The sequence below is a fragment of the Salvia splendens genome, chromosome 10 (genome assembly GCF_004379255.2).
Source record: "Salvia splendens isolate huo1 chromosome 10, SspV2, whole genome shotgun sequence".
Taxonomy (NCBI): Eukaryota; Viridiplantae; Streptophyta; class Magnoliopsida; order Lamiales; family Lamiaceae; genus Salvia; species Salvia splendens.
In genome coordinates, this window is record NC_056041.1 from 27,195,690 (window position 1) to 27,211,512 (window position 15,823).

Below are 15,823 nucleotides of genomic sequence, written 5' to 3' on the forward strand. Positions count from 1 at the left end.
TAAGTTGATGTTTGTCCTCGGTCTGATGAAGTGAACTCTTCTTTGACCGGACTTGGTTTGTGTCCTAATTTGGCGAGTTTTATCGCTCGGATCGAACTTTCCGTTGTCCTAATTTGGGGATCGGACTTTCCCTTGTCCTAATTCGGCGAGTTTTATCGCGTGGATCGGACTTTCCCTAGTCGTAATTCAGGCAAGTTTTATCGCGAGAATCAGACTTTTGTTGCAGTTCGTTTCAGACGAAGTGCTTGATTCTTAAGCCGAATTGTGGTCTTGTATCTTCTGTAGAAGCTTGGACTTCGCAATCGTTGGCTTATCGCAGCTCGTTTCAGACGAACTGCTTGTTTAAGCTGAATTGTGGTCTTGTATCTTCTGTAGAAGCTTTGACTCGCAATGGTTGGCTTGTTGCAGCTCGTTTCAGACGAACTGCTTGTTTAAGCTGAATTGTGGTCTTGTATCTTCTGTAGAAGCTTTGACTCACAATTGTTGGCTTGTTGCAGCTCGTTTCAGACGAACTGCTTGTTTAAGCTGAATTGTGGTCTTGTATCTTCTGTAGAAGCTTTGACGCACAATCGTTGGCTTGTACATGTTCTAAGAAGGGGATCAGCCTTCGAAGAACAAGATACCTCAGTAACATTTGTAAGAGACGACACGCACAGAGACAGACGAAACAGACAGACAAAAACGCACAGAGACAAAAAAAAGACCAAGTAAGCCAAATAAAGCACAGAGACAAAAAACGCACATAGCCTTAGGACCGAACTAGACACAAGACAGACTGACCGGACTGTCTCTTACAAATGGAACTTTTTGAGGTTGGAAATGTGCCATGTTCGGGGTACCTGTTCTCCTGACATGTGAGCCAATTTATAAGACCCTTTGCCGAGGACTTCTGACACCCGATACGGACCTTCCCATGTGGGTTCGAGCTTGCCCAGCTTTTCTGCTCGGCTTACTTCGTTGTTTCTCAAGACGAGATCTCCCACTTGAAATTGCAGCTTCTTCACCCTTTGGTTGTAATACCGGGCTACTTGCTCCTTGTACTTGGCTGCTTTTATGCATGCCAATTCTCTTCTTTCTTCGGCAAGATCTAGCTCAGCTTTCAGTCCGTCGTCATTCATTTCTGCTGAGAAATTTAGAGTTCGGGGACTGGGTACGCCGATCTCCACCGGAATCACGGCTTCAGTGCCGTATACCAGACTGTACGGAGTTTCACCGTTGGAGGTTGCGGGTGTAGTTCGGTAGGACCATAGGACTTGAGGGAGATTTTCTACCCATTGTCCTTTGGCTTGTTCTAACCGAGCTTTTAACCCTTTCACCAGGATACGATTTGTTACCTCCGTTTGTCCGTTTGCTTGTGGATGAGAGACCGAAGTGAACCGCTGTTGAATATTCAGCTCTTGGCACCAATTCTTGAACGTCTTGTCGGTGAACTGAGTCCCGTTATCCGAGTTGAGGATGTGGGGTATGCCAAATCGGCACACTATGTTCTTCCAGACGAAATCCAATGCCTTCGAGCTCGTTATCGTAGCTAATGGTTCAGCTTCCACCCACTTCGTAAAGTAGTCCACGGCAACGATTAGGAATTTCATTTGCCGAGGAGCTTGAGGAAGTGGTCCCACTATGTCTATGCCCCATTGCATGAAAGGCCAAGGACTTTGCATAGTGGATAGATCGGTCTGCGGCATCCTTGGGATATTTGCATGGATTTGGCACTTCGGGCATGTCTTGACGAGCTGCACTGCTTCTTGTACCAAGGTTGGCCAATAATATCCCCATCTTAGAACTTTTTTAGCTAAAGCTCTAGCTCCGATGTGGCTGCCGCACGATCCTTCATGAACTTCTCTGAGGATGTAGTCCGTCTCTTCTGGTCCTACGCACCGCAATAACGGCTGGAGGTAAGACTTTCTAAAGAGGACTCCTTCATGAAGTTCGTACCGAAGTGCTCGGCACGTGATCTTCCGAGCTTCTCTCTTATCCTCGGGCAATTGTCCTTGATCCAGATACTGCAAGATCGGCGTCATCCAGTTCGGCGAGCTGGATACTGAATGTACCTCGGCTTCATCAATGCTTCGATGCATTAATTCTTCCGCCTTTGAGCTCGGATCTGAGGCCAACTTACTTAAGTTATCTGCTCGGCTATTTTCCGCTCTGGGAACGCGGATTATCCGAAAATAGGAGAAACTTCGGCTGATGCTTTGCGCTTTGTCCAAATACTTCTTCATTCTCTCGTCACGAGCTTCACTTGTACCCAACATGTGATTTACTATGACTTGTGAATCACAATGGACTTTGAGAGATTTGACGAGCAGACTTTGCGCTAACTGGAGTCCGGCAAGGAGGGCTTCGTACTCGGCTTCATTATTAGTAGTGGGGAATAGGAACCGAAGTGAGTAGGTTACCTCGTGTCCGTCGGGAGCGACGAGCAAAATACCAGCTCCACTTCCCATCTTGTTTGAAGCTCCATCTACGAATCCGCTCCAGCAGTCTGGCGGCTCTACTTCGGATTCCAAGGGCTGTGCTAGTTCGGCATTGGCAGACTTTTTCTGTTCGGCAATGACAGGGATTGCTTGATCGAACTTGGCCTCTGCAAGAAAATCTGCCAAGGCTTGTCCCTTGATGGCTTTCCGAGGTAGGTACTCGATTGAGTGTTCTCCCAGCTCTATGGCCCATTTGGCGATTCTGCCTGATGCTTCTGGCTTGGTCAAAACTTGCCGAAGAGGCAGATCGGTTAAGACGCATACCTTGTGAGCATAGAAGTATGGCCGCAGTCTCCTTGCTGCATTTACTAACGCCAGAGCAATTTTTTCCAGAGGTTGATACCTTGTTTCTGGACCTCTTAATGCTCGGCTTGTAAAGTAGATGGGAAACTGCTTTAGGCCTTCTTCTCGTACAAGCACCGCGCTAATGGTTTGATCTGATGCCGCTAAGTATAAGAATATTACTTCGGCTTCGGTTGGAGCAGAGAGAATAGGAAGCTCGGCTAGATAACTTTTGAGCTCGTCAAAGGCCTTTTTCTGCTTGGCTCCCCACTCGAACTTTGGTGCTTTTTTCAACACTTTGAAGAACGGCAGTTGCTTTTCGGCTGCTTGGGAAAGGAATCGATTCAGTGCGGCTAGACATCCGGTTAGCCTTTGCACGTCATGTATGGACTTCGGCATTGCCATGTTTTGAACGACTTGAACTTTTGAAGGGTTTGCCTTGAGTCCGTCCTTTGAAACCCAACAACCCAGAAATTTTCCTGAATCTACCAAAAAGGTACATTTTTGGGGGTTGAGTTTGAGGTTGGCTTTTCGGAGCACGTCGAGAGTGGATTTGAGGTTGTCTTCGTACTCCGAAGTGCTTTTGCTTTTGACAACTATGTCGTCGACATACACTTCAACCTGTTTCCCGATTAGGTGCCGAAAAAGCTTGTCTACCATCCTTTGATAAGTGGCTCCGGCATTCTTTAAACCGAATGGCATCTTTTTATAAGCGAAAATGCCGAAATCGGTAATGAAAGCTGTTTTCGGAGCGTCACTCTCATCCATCAACACTTGGTGATATCCTTTGTATAAATCAAGAAAACAGAAAATTTCGAAGCCGATCAAAGCTTCTACTTTTTTATCTATATTCGGAAGGGGATAGCAATCTTTTGGACAGTGCTTGTTTAGATCGGTAAAATCTATGCACATCCGCCATCCTCCTCCTTTTTTCTTGATCATCACAGGATTGGCCACCCAAGAAGGATATTTCACCTCGAATAGTACATCCGCTTTTAGTAATTGGCGGACTTCGTCATGGATGACTTGGCTTCTTTCTGCCGCAAAGAGTCTTTGCTTCTGTTTTACTGGCCGGATTGAAGGATCAATATTTAACCGATGAGTGATTACCTCGGGGGGCACTCCGGTCATGTCCAACGGAGACCATGCAAAGACATCTTTGTACTCCTTGAGGAGCTGAATGGTCTTTTCCCGGAGTAGAGGCGTTCCTGCGAAGCCGACCTTGACCGTTCTGGATGGATCATCTTCGTATAACTGAACGGTCATTGAGTTCGGCTCTGAAGTGACTTCGGTCATCTCGCTTGCCTCCGACTCCGGTTGCTGTGATTGCTATGCTTGATGGTGCCGAACTGATTGCTCGGCACTTTTAAGCGCAATCTGCAGACATTCTTTTGCTCTTTTTTGATCACCTCGGATGACCGCTATCCCACCTTTAGTGGGGATCTTGATGGTGAGGTGATAAGTAGAGCAAACGGCCCGAACTGTGTTGAGCCAATCCCTCCCCAGGATGATGTTGTACGGAGACCGAGCTTTCACCACAAAGAACTCGATCATCGTATTGGAGCTTGTAGGCGCTTTTCCCACCGTGATCGGAAGGCTGATAATACCTTCAGGGCGGGTGTCCTCCTGGGCGAAACTTTTCAGAGGAAGTGGAGCCGGACTGAGCCGAGCTGGATCCACTTCCATTTTATCGAAACATTCTTTAAAAAGAATGCTGACTGACGCTCCTGTATCCACAAATACTCTGTGGACCAGTTTGTTTGCCACCCCGGCTTGAATGACAATAGCGTCTTGGTGAGGAGAGATGGCTGGGACGGGATCAGCATCTGAAAATGTAATCACTTCGTCTTTCTTCAGCCTTTTATGTGTTGGTTCCTCTTGATTGGAACCTCTGCGTTCTGCTTTTAGGGACGACTTAGTCTTCCCGGCTGGGAGAGCATCAATAGTCAGGATTACTCCATCGTATTGCGGCTCGTCGTCGTCTTCGGGATCCTCATGCCTTTTCGGATCCTGAGGATTGCAGTTCGCACTTCTCTGCCTTTTGTTCTTTTTCGGCTGCTTGCTTTGGTATTTTTTTAACGTTCCTGTTTTCACAAGAACATCAATACCTGCAGCCAAATCTCGGCACTCCTCGGTATCGTGACCGTGGGTTTGATGGAAGGAGCAATATTGATCCTGAAGTCGCCGTGCGGCTGATTTCGTCATCCGCTTTGGTTTTTCGAACATATCGGAATGTAGTTCGAAAATTTCCGCTCTTGACTTGTTTAATGGTACGAACTGAGCGGGCGGCTTCTCAGGATTGAGACGTGGCCCCAATCTGCCTTGTACCGGTGCCCTTTGAATTCTTTCAAAAGGAGTTCGGCGAGGAAGCACCTGGTCGCTTTGATCGGGCTTCCTTTTGTCTCCTTGGGATGAGCTGTCTAACGACCGTTTTCGACGGTCTGCCTCATCCGCACGAGAAAACTGGTCCGCAATGTCCCACATTTCTTGAGCTGTTTGCGGACCGCACTCTACGAGCTTTCTGTAGAGAGCTCCGGGCAGGATTCCATTTTGGAATGCCGAGATGACAAGTAGATCATTGAGATTATCTACTTGTAGGCATTCCTTATGGAATCTCGTCAGGAAGTCGCTGATCTTTTCGTCGCGACCTTGACGTATAGAAAGCAGCTGAGCCGAAGTGATTCGGGCTTCCGCTTTCTGAAAGAACCTCCTGTGGAAAGCATCCATGAGATCTCGGTAGGATCTGATGCTGCCTTGAGGAAGGCTGTCGAACCACCTTCTGGCGTTCCCGATGAGCAGCTCGGGGAACAGCTTGCACATGTGGACCTCATTGAGACCCTGGTTCGCCATATTATATTGATAGCGTCCCAGGAAGTCATGAGGATCCTCCAGCCCGTCATAAGTCATTGACGGTGTCCGGTAGTTCCGCGGCAAAGGAGTTCGGGTGATATCGTCCGAGAACGGAGTCTTTAATGCTCCGTACATGGCGAACCCGACATCTCTTCGGTACGGAGGAGATGGAGTTCTCCTGTGGTTCCGGTACCGAGGAGGAGCAGGAGCATGTTGAGGTTGAGGATTCTTTCTCCTGGAAGACACGTCACTACTGCGGTAGTGACTTTCATGTCTGGATGAGGAGGGAGAATCCGCCGTTGTCTTCTCCGGCTGTTGGCTCTTCTGCAGGAAGGTTAAGAACTCCTCCTGCTTCTCGGCCAAGAACAGCTTGACAGCTTCATTTAAATTGGGCTGCTGGGAAGACTCGGTGCGATGACTCCTGGAGTGGCTTGCTCCTTCTTCGTGAGAACCGGAGGTAGATGTCTCCCGAGGCCGTTTTTCAGACCTGCGAGCTGGACTAGCTTCCTCACGGTTATCACGAACGGTATTATGAGTGTTATGTGATCTGGTATGCATTTTTTGGGGTGGAAAAGGATCAAAAATTCGCTTTATCACAGATTTGGTTCTCTGTTTCCCACAGACGGCGCCAGTGATGAAGCCGCGAATTTTCGATGGTGATGAATGCTCGTAAAAATGAAAGAAGATCAACACACAGAGATTTACGTGGTTCGATTTACTGAAGTAAATCTACCTCCACGGGAAGAAAAGAGGGCAGAGTTGTATTGCTTGATCTGGGATTACAGCTTACAATACACTTGCTATATAATCTATTTTGTCTCTAGAGAGCTTAACAGAAGTTAACAGAAGAAGCTTATCTATCTGACCTAGGTTCTATTTATACATTGAACCAAGATCGTGGCATGCAGCACTTATTAGGTAGTGGATGTCGTGGAGGTCGTGGCGACCTTGCATGGGTCCACTATCCTGCAAGAGTTAATGACTGCTTGACACCACTAAATAGATCGTGGGTGTAGTGGAGGTCGTGGAGGTTCTGCATGAGTCCACTATCTCCCAGTTCGGTCGAATACTGAGACCGAACTGCTGAATTATTGCCGAGCAGCTTTTGCCGATCTGAGAGTAGAGCTTGATGCCGACCTGAGAGCAGAGTTTGATTAGTTGGCTTTTACCGAGCTGTAGGCTGGGGCCGAACTCTTTGGTTGTGCCGAACTGAACTCTTTAGTCATGCCGGACTGATACTCTTTGGTTGTGCCGGACTGATACTCTTTAGTCATGCCGAACTGATACTCTTTCTTGGGCTTTAGGCTGATGGGCTTTACTGCTGTTGGGCTTGTTTAGTACGTACTCCATCAGTTATCGACTATGTGGAGATTGATTTGGCCGAGAGAAGCTTTTGAAAAAAATTGATGCACATTTTTTTTATTGTATTTCTAGTTTAAGCAAATGTTAAAAGTTTCACTTGTTTGCATGCAATTAAATTTTTTTTCTTTGTGTATACTTAAAAATATTAATATTAGCAAAAGTATGTTCCGTACTAGCAGAAGAAACTGGGGACAGGAGTATTATTATTATTATAATAATAATAATAATAATAATAATAATAATACAAATGCTAAGTCTGTGTGTGGCCAGTCGATTTATTTTAATATTTCCTTTTATCATTCAGATATTTTACATCTTACGGTAAGTTTAGTAGAGTATTATTCATACAGACATTTAAAAAAGAAATAAAGAGAAATGTCAATTGAGATAATAGAACAAACAAAAGAAAAAGAAAGTTGATTCAAACTCCAAGTAACTTTAACTATTTGTTTACCTCTAGAATAAATATTCTAGATTCGCCTTTGTCTAATGGTTCATTGATTGCAGCTGTGGCAGACTTTTCAGTGGGGCGTTTATGCCCCGAAGCTTCACGGCTACTATGATCGTCCTCATTCCGAAGAAGCCTAACCCAGTCACGTGGGGGACTATAGACCGATCAGCCTCTGCAATATTACGAACAAGATCATCACAAAGATCATTGCTTCAAGACTTGCACATTTACTCCCCCTTGTCATTGCACCGAATCAGAGTGGGTTCATCAAGGGCCGCCTGCTTAGTGACAATGCTCTTCTGGCCCAAGAGTTGATACATGACATGTGGAAGGAGCTTTCGAGTAGAGGGAGATCGCCCAATCTGGCACTCAAGCTGGATATGGCAAAGGCGTATGATAGAGTCCAGTGACCGTTTTTGCTCAAGGTCTTAGAAACGATGGGATTCTCAACAACATGGGTGAGTATGATTAGTAGATGCATCTCGTCTTGCTGGTTCTCAGTCCTGGTGAACGGGTGTCCGGCGGGTTTCTTTCAGTCCTCAAGGGGGCTAAGACAAGGGGATCCCTTATCGCCCTCCCTCTTTGTGTTAGCGGCAGATTACCTTTCAAGATGTCTGGATAGGCTGATCAAGGGGGATAGAGAGATGATATACAGATGCCGAAAAAAGGCCCCATTATCACTCATCTCTCCTACGCGGATGATATAATCATATTCTCGAGGGCACATAGAGAGGCAGTGGAAAGGTTGGTTGGATGCCCGGATCACTACATTGCTGTGTCTGGGCAGAAGGTGAATAATGGGAAGACACATTTCTTTTTGGCGACTGAGCACATGGAGTTTGCTAGCATTGTTGAGGAGGTTGAAGGCTTTCAGAGAGGGGTGATGCCTTTCACATACCTTGGGGTCCCGATCTTCAGAGGAGCAAGGAAGGCAGATCATCTTTTGCCCCTCAGACAGAAGCTCATGGACATAATCCACAGTTGGTCCCATCGACATCTTGCTTTTGGGGGTCGGCTTGCTTTGATTAAGAGCACCCTCGCCGCTATCCCGCTTAACATCTTACAGGTCATGAATCCTCTGCTTGGCTTTCTGGACTAGTTGGAGCAAATTCTGGCTAGATATTTTTGGGGTACAGTTGGAGAAAAGAGGAAGCTACACTGGATTTCTTGGAGACAGATTTGCTTGCCTTTTGATGAGGGTGGCTTGGGTATTCGCCGCTTCAGGGAAGTGTCAGTGGCTTTTGGGTTCAAGCTGTGGTGGAGACTGCTAGGTCAGGATTTTCTTTGGGCCAAGTTCATGACCCAGAAGTACAATATACTTCCTTGTCATTTGCATACATCTCCTCGTGGGTCGCATGATAGTCCTACTTGGCGTCGTTTGCATCGTATTTGGTCATACATGCATGAGTATATCCGTTGGTCCTTGGGTGAGGGGAAGATCAGCTTCTGGGATGATGTCGGGCTTGGGGCTAGCCCCATCCGGAGTCTGTGCGTCCCGGGAAATGATCCTCCTCAATCTCAGGCCGTTGCATCATATTGGCATGATTATGCATGGGATGAGGATATGCTGCATAGTTTATCTTTCAGGTTTGGCGTACCTACAGATGTGATAGACCAGATCAGAGCCACGCCGATCGAGTTGGGGGCGAAGGATGTGAGGCGGTGAAGTCTGACTAGCCATGGCAGTTCTCTATGACCTCAGCCTGGGAAAGCATCCGGACTAGATTGCCGAAGAGGGAGATTTTTGGGCTTTTCTAGAACCAAGGGTTGACCCCTACCATCTCGGTGTTCATTTGGAGGTTGTTATTTGGTAGGTTGCCGGTGGATGAGAAGTTGCAGAGGAGGGGATTGAGTTAGCGTCTAGATGTCAGTGTTGTCGGTCTCCTTCAGTCGAGTCTCTTAGTCATGTCTTTTAGTCATGTCTTTTTCTTGAGTCAGTCGGTTTTTTCTGCATGGGAGTATTTCGATGCCTGGTTTCCTTCCTCGCACACACCGATTCACACGAGTACTGATATTGCACTTAGACTAGGTCACTGGCGGAGGTCCTCTTTCTAGAGGGCTCCTGCCTTACATATTAGTTTTCTTGTTCCCTGTTTGATTGCTTGGTTTCTTTGGACGGAGAGGAACGGATGCAAGCATGGCGGTCGTCCTTTTTGTCACTCTCATGTTATTTGGCAGGTCACTCACCACCTGCACGTGCTTGTCTTGGCCGGCAAGATCACCCCGACCCACTGGAGGGGATGCTCGCCGTCGGTTGATTTCATGCGTTTATCCCCCAGACAGCGTGTTCTGCGGTCACTCATGGTCCTATGGCATCCCCCTGATGCCCCTTGGGTGAAGCTAAACACTGACGGTGCCTTCTCTACATCAACAATGGAGGCGGGGGAGGGAGGATTGGTTCGAGGCTCTGATGGAGGACTTTTGCGTGCCTTCTGTGCTCCAATAGCCGCATCATCGAGCTTTGAGGCGGAGCTGTTGGCTCTGATTCGGGGGTTCGAGATGGCTATGGAGCTTTCGACACACATCTGGATTGAGCTTGACTCAGCGGCTCTGGTTACCTTGTTGTCATCTAGACAGCTTGGCGCTGCGGATTTCAGATATCACATGGCTTTGATCCGGAGTATGACTTCTCAGCGACATGTTCGGTTCTCACACATCTACAGAGAAGGGAACCGAGCTGCTGACTTTCTTGAAGGTAGGGGGTTCAGACCCCTGCCCTTACTTACTATGATCCAATCTCTGCACCTCGGTATCTGAAGGCGCTGGTTAGGATGGACCAGCTGGGATATTCTAACTTCCGTTTCCAACGTAGAGATGTGGGTTGATCCGGCTTCTTTGGTGGCTGGTTTTGATAATTTTTCGTTTCTCCCTCGTATATATATAGTCATTTTTTTCCACTTGATAGTACAGAGGATCTCGACTTGTGGGACCTCTACTTGGCTTCTTCATGTTCTTATTTAGATCCTAGTCACTTTTGGGCTAAGATCATGTTGTTAGAACATTTTATCTTGATATTATTTACGGGTTGGAGGTCTGCCTAAACCTCCCGCCCACAAAGGGCGTTCTTGATTTTTTTAAAAACAAAAAAAACTAATTTTAAAATAAAAAGATACTCCCTCCGTCCCTCAAATATTGTCCTACTTTGATACGGCACGAGTTTTAAGAAATGTAATAAAAAGTGAGTTTAGTGGAATGTGAGTCCTTCTTTTATATATTAGATTTATAATAAAATGTGAGTAGGAATGGGTTAGGGGAATATGGGTTCCACTACAAAAAATGGTAAAAAGTGAAATAGGACAAATTTTGTAGGACAGGCGGAAATGGAAAAATGAGACAAACTTTCAGGGATGGAGGGAGTAATAGTTAAAGTAGTGTTAGTGGAGAGTGAGATCCACGTTATTAGTATTGTTTAATGGTAGTATTAGGGCTGGGAAAATATACAGAAATACCGCACTTACAGTACCGAAAAATACCGAATTTTCGGTATACCGTACTTTTCGGTACAGTATCATATCGCACCGACAGTTTTAGGTACGGTAAAGGTATGCATTTTGTATATACCATGATATACCGCATCATACCGCAATTGCGGTATATACCGTAAATAACACGGTATACCGCACATACGGTATATACCGCAATTGCGATATATACCGGAAATCACGGTATACCGCATATTGCGGTATACTGAAATCACGGTACGGTATACCGACAAAAGCGGTACGGTAACGATATCTAAATTTTGGTATACCGACTTTTGCGGTATACTGACAAAAGCGGTACGGTAAAGGTATGGTTTTTTGTCATACCGCACGGTACGGTACGGTATGCGGTATGACCATATCGGCGCGGTATACCGTACCGTTCCAACCCTAGGTAGTATAAGTTGTAAATAAGTTGATGTATAGAGGTAATAAAATTGAGATAATTCTCCAAAAATGAAATGCACATATTTTTGTGGGACTGACTAAAAAGGAAAGGTTACATATTCTCGTGGGACGGAGGAACTATCAAGAAAATGGATACAAATTTTACATGGCTACTTACTTAGCATTGGCAATAGATTTAAAAATACTCCCTCCGTCTGCAAATGGGAGTCCTATTTTTCCAGTTTGGCCCGTCTGCGAATAGGAGTCCCGGTTTATAATTACTACAAATGGTAAAGAGAGCTCACATCCAACTATCCTATTCCACTCACATATCATTTAAAACTAATATATACTCCCTCCGTCCCAAGTTACTTGAGTCGTATTCCATTTTGGGTTGTCCCAAGTTACTTGAGTCATTTCTCTTTTTGGCTAAAAACAAAACATCTAATCACGCTTACTTTATACTTACTTTATTCTTTCTTTTACTTTACCCTCTCTCGTCTCTCTTACTCTATTCTCTCTTCTACTTTATTTAACTCACTAAACACAAGTTTCTTAAATCTCGTGCCGAAAAGAAACGCCTCAAGTAACGAGACGAAGGGAGTACAAATGAGACTCATATTCTACTAACTTCCTTCCATCCACTTTCCTTAATATTTTTTAAAATCCGTGCCGAAATGAAATGGACTCCTATTCGCGGACAGAGGGAGTATCAAATTTAGATATTGGCATATGTTATGAAACCATTGACTCACACATTAATTCGTGAATAGTTGACATAAAGCAGACATACCCCTTAAATTCTAAATGTAACAGATCCAATGTATGATCAAAGAAAAACATGACTTAGCCCTCAATAGATAGAACTAATATACACCAAATTCCCATATCTAGCCAACTAAGGTCACAGTTCAGATTCAGTAGGAGAGAATTCTTCAACACCACAACGATTTATAACGTCCGACAATGCTTTCACAACCTAGGAAAAAAAAAGATGGGCAAAAATGTTAAAAGAGAAAGCAATGGAAAGAGGTAGAATTAAAGCTACCTTGTTCATTGAGTATCTACTCTTTGGATCCAAGCTGAGGCATTTATCCGCCATGCGAACCAGCCAGTAGAGCTGGTAAACATCGGGGCTATCTTTCAGCGTAGGATCCGTCAGTTCTGTGTATTTCTTTTGCCTTAGCAGCGGCCTCGCCTGCAACAAAATTACGAGTTTTCACATGTTTCCTACAAACAATGCCATTGCCTATGTGTAGTTGAACTCACCCATCTCAAGTAGCTTTGGCCGTCCGTGTCTTCTATCGTCTTTCTCCCTGTGATCAGCTCGAGAAGTACCACGCCAAACGCAAACACATCAGCTTTACTCACTTCTTTCCCAGTTTCATCATACTCTGGTGCTAAGTGTTCAAAAGTCTTCATGGCTGATCTCTTCCCTGACCGCTCTCCTGACGTCTCGTATTCAGTCATAAATCCGTAGTACGACAGCTGACCCCACATGTTTCCGCGGTAAGAGATCATCTATATCCATTTCCATCACATTTCTTTTCAAATATATCAAAAAACTTTACCATTGGTTGAAAATCATGAGTTACAAGGATGTTGCTTGGCCTCATGCTTCCGTAGATTCCTTCTTCATGCAAGTATGCCAGCCCTTTAGCTGCACCGTATGCTATGTTTATTCGTATTTCCCATGTCAGCTTCTTGTTTTCGTCTGCACAAAATCATATTCATTCAAAGAAGAAAGAAATAAAAACAGATAAAGAGGTATAGCTCTTAAGTTGAGTGGTCTCTACTCACCAGATAAATGTGTATTGAGAGAGCCGTTGCAGATGTACTCATACACGAGGAATCTGTTTGGTCCCCCTGAGCACGATCCTATGAGCAATGCCACATTCGAATGCCTAACTCCCTCCAGCATCCGAACCTCTCTCTGATAATCTTCCTCTCCCATTGTTACTGAAGGGGTCTCCCTAATCAGGATTTTCCTCTGACCGTTCAACATACCGAGATAGGCCTTGCTTCCGTGATCAGACATCAAGTTCTGAGAGCAGAAGCCGTTTGTTGCAATCTGCAGCTCAGCATAAGTGAAGTTCATCTTCTGTCTATACCATGGCCTTGTGTTTCTACATGAACAACATAGCAAGTGGCTACTGTCCCACCCTTCCCCTGCACCTCAAATATAACTATTTAAAACATTCTTTAACAATCACACACACACTTTTTTAGAAATTTTACTATAACTTACTATTCTTCTGGTTGGTAGTAACCCCTTCTTTCGTGCCAGCTTCGTCGATTTGAGGTGCTCTTAAAATCTGAATGGTGTGGTCAGATTTGATCATTGATATTCCACAAGACAAGTTTTTGATGAAGTATTGTGCTTCTTTCCTCAGTTTCCTACGAGAATCGTTTTGGAATAAGCAATTCTATAGTACGGTTTCAAATTCTAGTCTTAACAATATTTCATTTCAATAATCAGAATATAGAGTAATTGGGGATAGATTTACAAATACCTTCCGAGAACTACATGTGTGGCCTGGTAACTTTTGGCGTATTCGACTGCTATTTCTTTCAGCATGCCGGCTTCTACTGTGATCCCAAATTCAACCTAAACATTCACAACATATATAATGTTATAGATAGATATAGTAGAGCAATTTAGTCTTCTTGCTAACTAATATTAGTAAATCACCTGTAACATATCTGCAGCAACCAACATCTCTTTGAACTCCAGTGAGGTTGAGTATCTGACAAGTGTCTTGTAAGCTTCTTCTTTGATATCTGCCTTGCGTTTGTTAATCGTTGCACTTGAATCCGTCTTGGATTCTTTAAACATGTCATGAATTAGTACTCAGATTTTATCTTCCAATTGAAGATCACATAGATGAGAAAAGGAAAGTTCTTACTTAGCACGAGGCCACATCTATTAGCATGAAATCTATGTTTCTCGGTAAAAGCTTCGGTGATCACAAGAAGCTTGATGATGCTACCATATCTGAGCGATAACTGAACCACAATGCTCCTAAGAGGGATACTGAGCTGCTTCGAAGCATCATGGATGATCAGCGTCCTTTGCCTGCTCGTAGTCATGGCTCGTGTTGAAATCAAATATAAATCAAGTTTACACTGCGCCTTTAGAGATCACCTAGTTAGGCCCCCTATTACTTGACTAAAATCAAGAAAGTTTCAATGGCCTTAATTCAGCAAAATCAAATTAGTAGTAATTCTTTTCATGATATAAATAGATGAACATGTAAGAATCTTGAAAAGCAACAAAACTTTCAAAAATACCTTGTTGTTTTTGACAAAGAATATAAGCATATTATGAAATAATACTAAGTTGCCAAAGTTAATATCAAGAACAATGAATGAGTAGGAAAAAATGGTGCAGTCGGAGACTAGAGAGAATAATGGTATACTATTTTATAAGAAGAGATTTTGTAGCACTTGTGCTTGTTGTTTTGTATCCTTTGCATGTGTTATTTGTTGTTTTCACTATATGATTTGAATTTGGATGAGAGGTTAGTCTATGATCACTATCTGTGCTTCTTGTCTAAGTTGTTGGACCATCCATTTTCACTGCACGATTATCACGAAGAAGCATAATATTCTTTAAATTATGAAAACACGTTGTTACTGATATTTCAATGTTGTTAAGGTAGATGTCTTGTTTTGCTACATGTTTGTATGGATAAAGACAAGAATTCCTCAGTTCTTGCTTCCTCTCTTGTTGTTTTCTTGCAAACCTTGAAAATTTATGTCAGTAATACAATCCAAATTATCACGTGATAGTTTTTTAGTATGAATCTGATAATGTACTTATATTCCAAAAATTGATGGAAATACTCTTTAATTGATATTCTTATATTTCTTTTTGGGTTGTTTCTGAGTCATTTCCTTTTTTGGCAAGGTTTATGGAAAATCTGGTTTGTGCAAAATCTGGATGAGGTTTTGTTCAAGAGCTTGACGATGCAATTAGTATGAACACCGACGAAAACAGCCAGAGGCCAAGGTTTATGGAAGCCCTCTCGAATTTGCTCGGACAGAAGAGGGCTGACGGAACGAATGTATCAGATGAGATTGATTGGCAATTCGTGGAATTCACTCCTCGTGTTTAGTGGAGACATTCCACCTAGAATGCCAGGCAGCAGTGGCATCTTGGAGTGTTCAGACGGGACACCAGGGGTGACTATTTTGTATGACCAGAGCATGCCTCCATTGATGCCTTATTTTAACTCAGACATGTGCTGTTTGCAGAGAAGATTTCGAACTGGTACCACTCAGATTGCATAGCGCCACGGCTAGAACATCGTATCCAGTCTGTCGCCAGGAGCTCATTAATCAGCGACTAGGCAAATGCAATACTCAGCACATGTTGGAGCAAATCCAAAGCATGAGATGGAGATGGAGATGGAGTTGGAGAGAGGAAACAACAACAGCAGCAGCAGCAGCAATGGAGAATCAGGGAAGACGGAGTAGGAGGTGGTCTTCTTGTGGCCTTTTCGTTCGTCTCATTCCACTCATAACTTTGC

General features: G+C 44.2%; 1 protein-coding gene across 2 annotated transcripts; it reads right to left on the reverse strand.

Annotated features, from left to right (window-relative positions):
* Window positions 1-12,053: 12,053 nt before the first annotated feature.
* On the reverse strand, window positions 12,054-14,695 carry LOC121751185 (probable serine/threonine-protein kinase PBL23). Of its 2 annotated transcripts, none has more exons than XM_042145901.1 (10): window positions 14,583-14,695; window positions 14,198-14,367; window positions 13,984-14,117; window positions 13,805-13,899; window positions 13,540-13,688; window positions 13,092-13,460; window positions 12,863-13,005; window positions 12,561-12,779; window positions 12,340-12,489; window positions 12,054-12,270 (listed from the first exon to the last, which is right to left on the reverse strand). In XM_042145901.1, exons 3-10 carry the CDS (start codon window positions 14,008-14,010, stop codon window positions 12,196-12,198), a joined length of 1,227 nt encoding a protein of 408 aa, XP_042001835.1. In that variant the 5' UTR covers window positions 14,011-14,117; window positions 14,198-14,367; window positions 14,583-14,695; the 3' UTR covers window positions 12,054-12,195. The 2 variants fall into 2 exon arrangements, with proteins under 2 accessions (XP_042001835.1, XP_042001834.1); XM_042145900.1 differs by having other exon boundaries at window positions 14,198-14,423; window positions 14,583-14,682.
* Between the last annotated feature and the right edge of the window lie 1,128 nt (window positions 14,696-15,823).

Coding starts and splice junctions, on each gene's coding strand:
- LOC121751185 (XM_042145900.1), bottom strand. CDS start 14,612: ATGCTTATATTCTTTGTCAAAAACAACAAG. Junction 13,461..13,539: donor TACTACCAACCAGAAGAATA/GTAAGTTATAGT, acceptor TTTGAGGTGCAG/GGGAAGGGTGGGACAGTAGC. Junction 12,490..12,560: donor GCCAAAGCTACTTGAGATGG/GTGAGTTCAACT, acceptor ATTTTGTTGCAG/GCGAGGCCGCTGCTAAGGCA.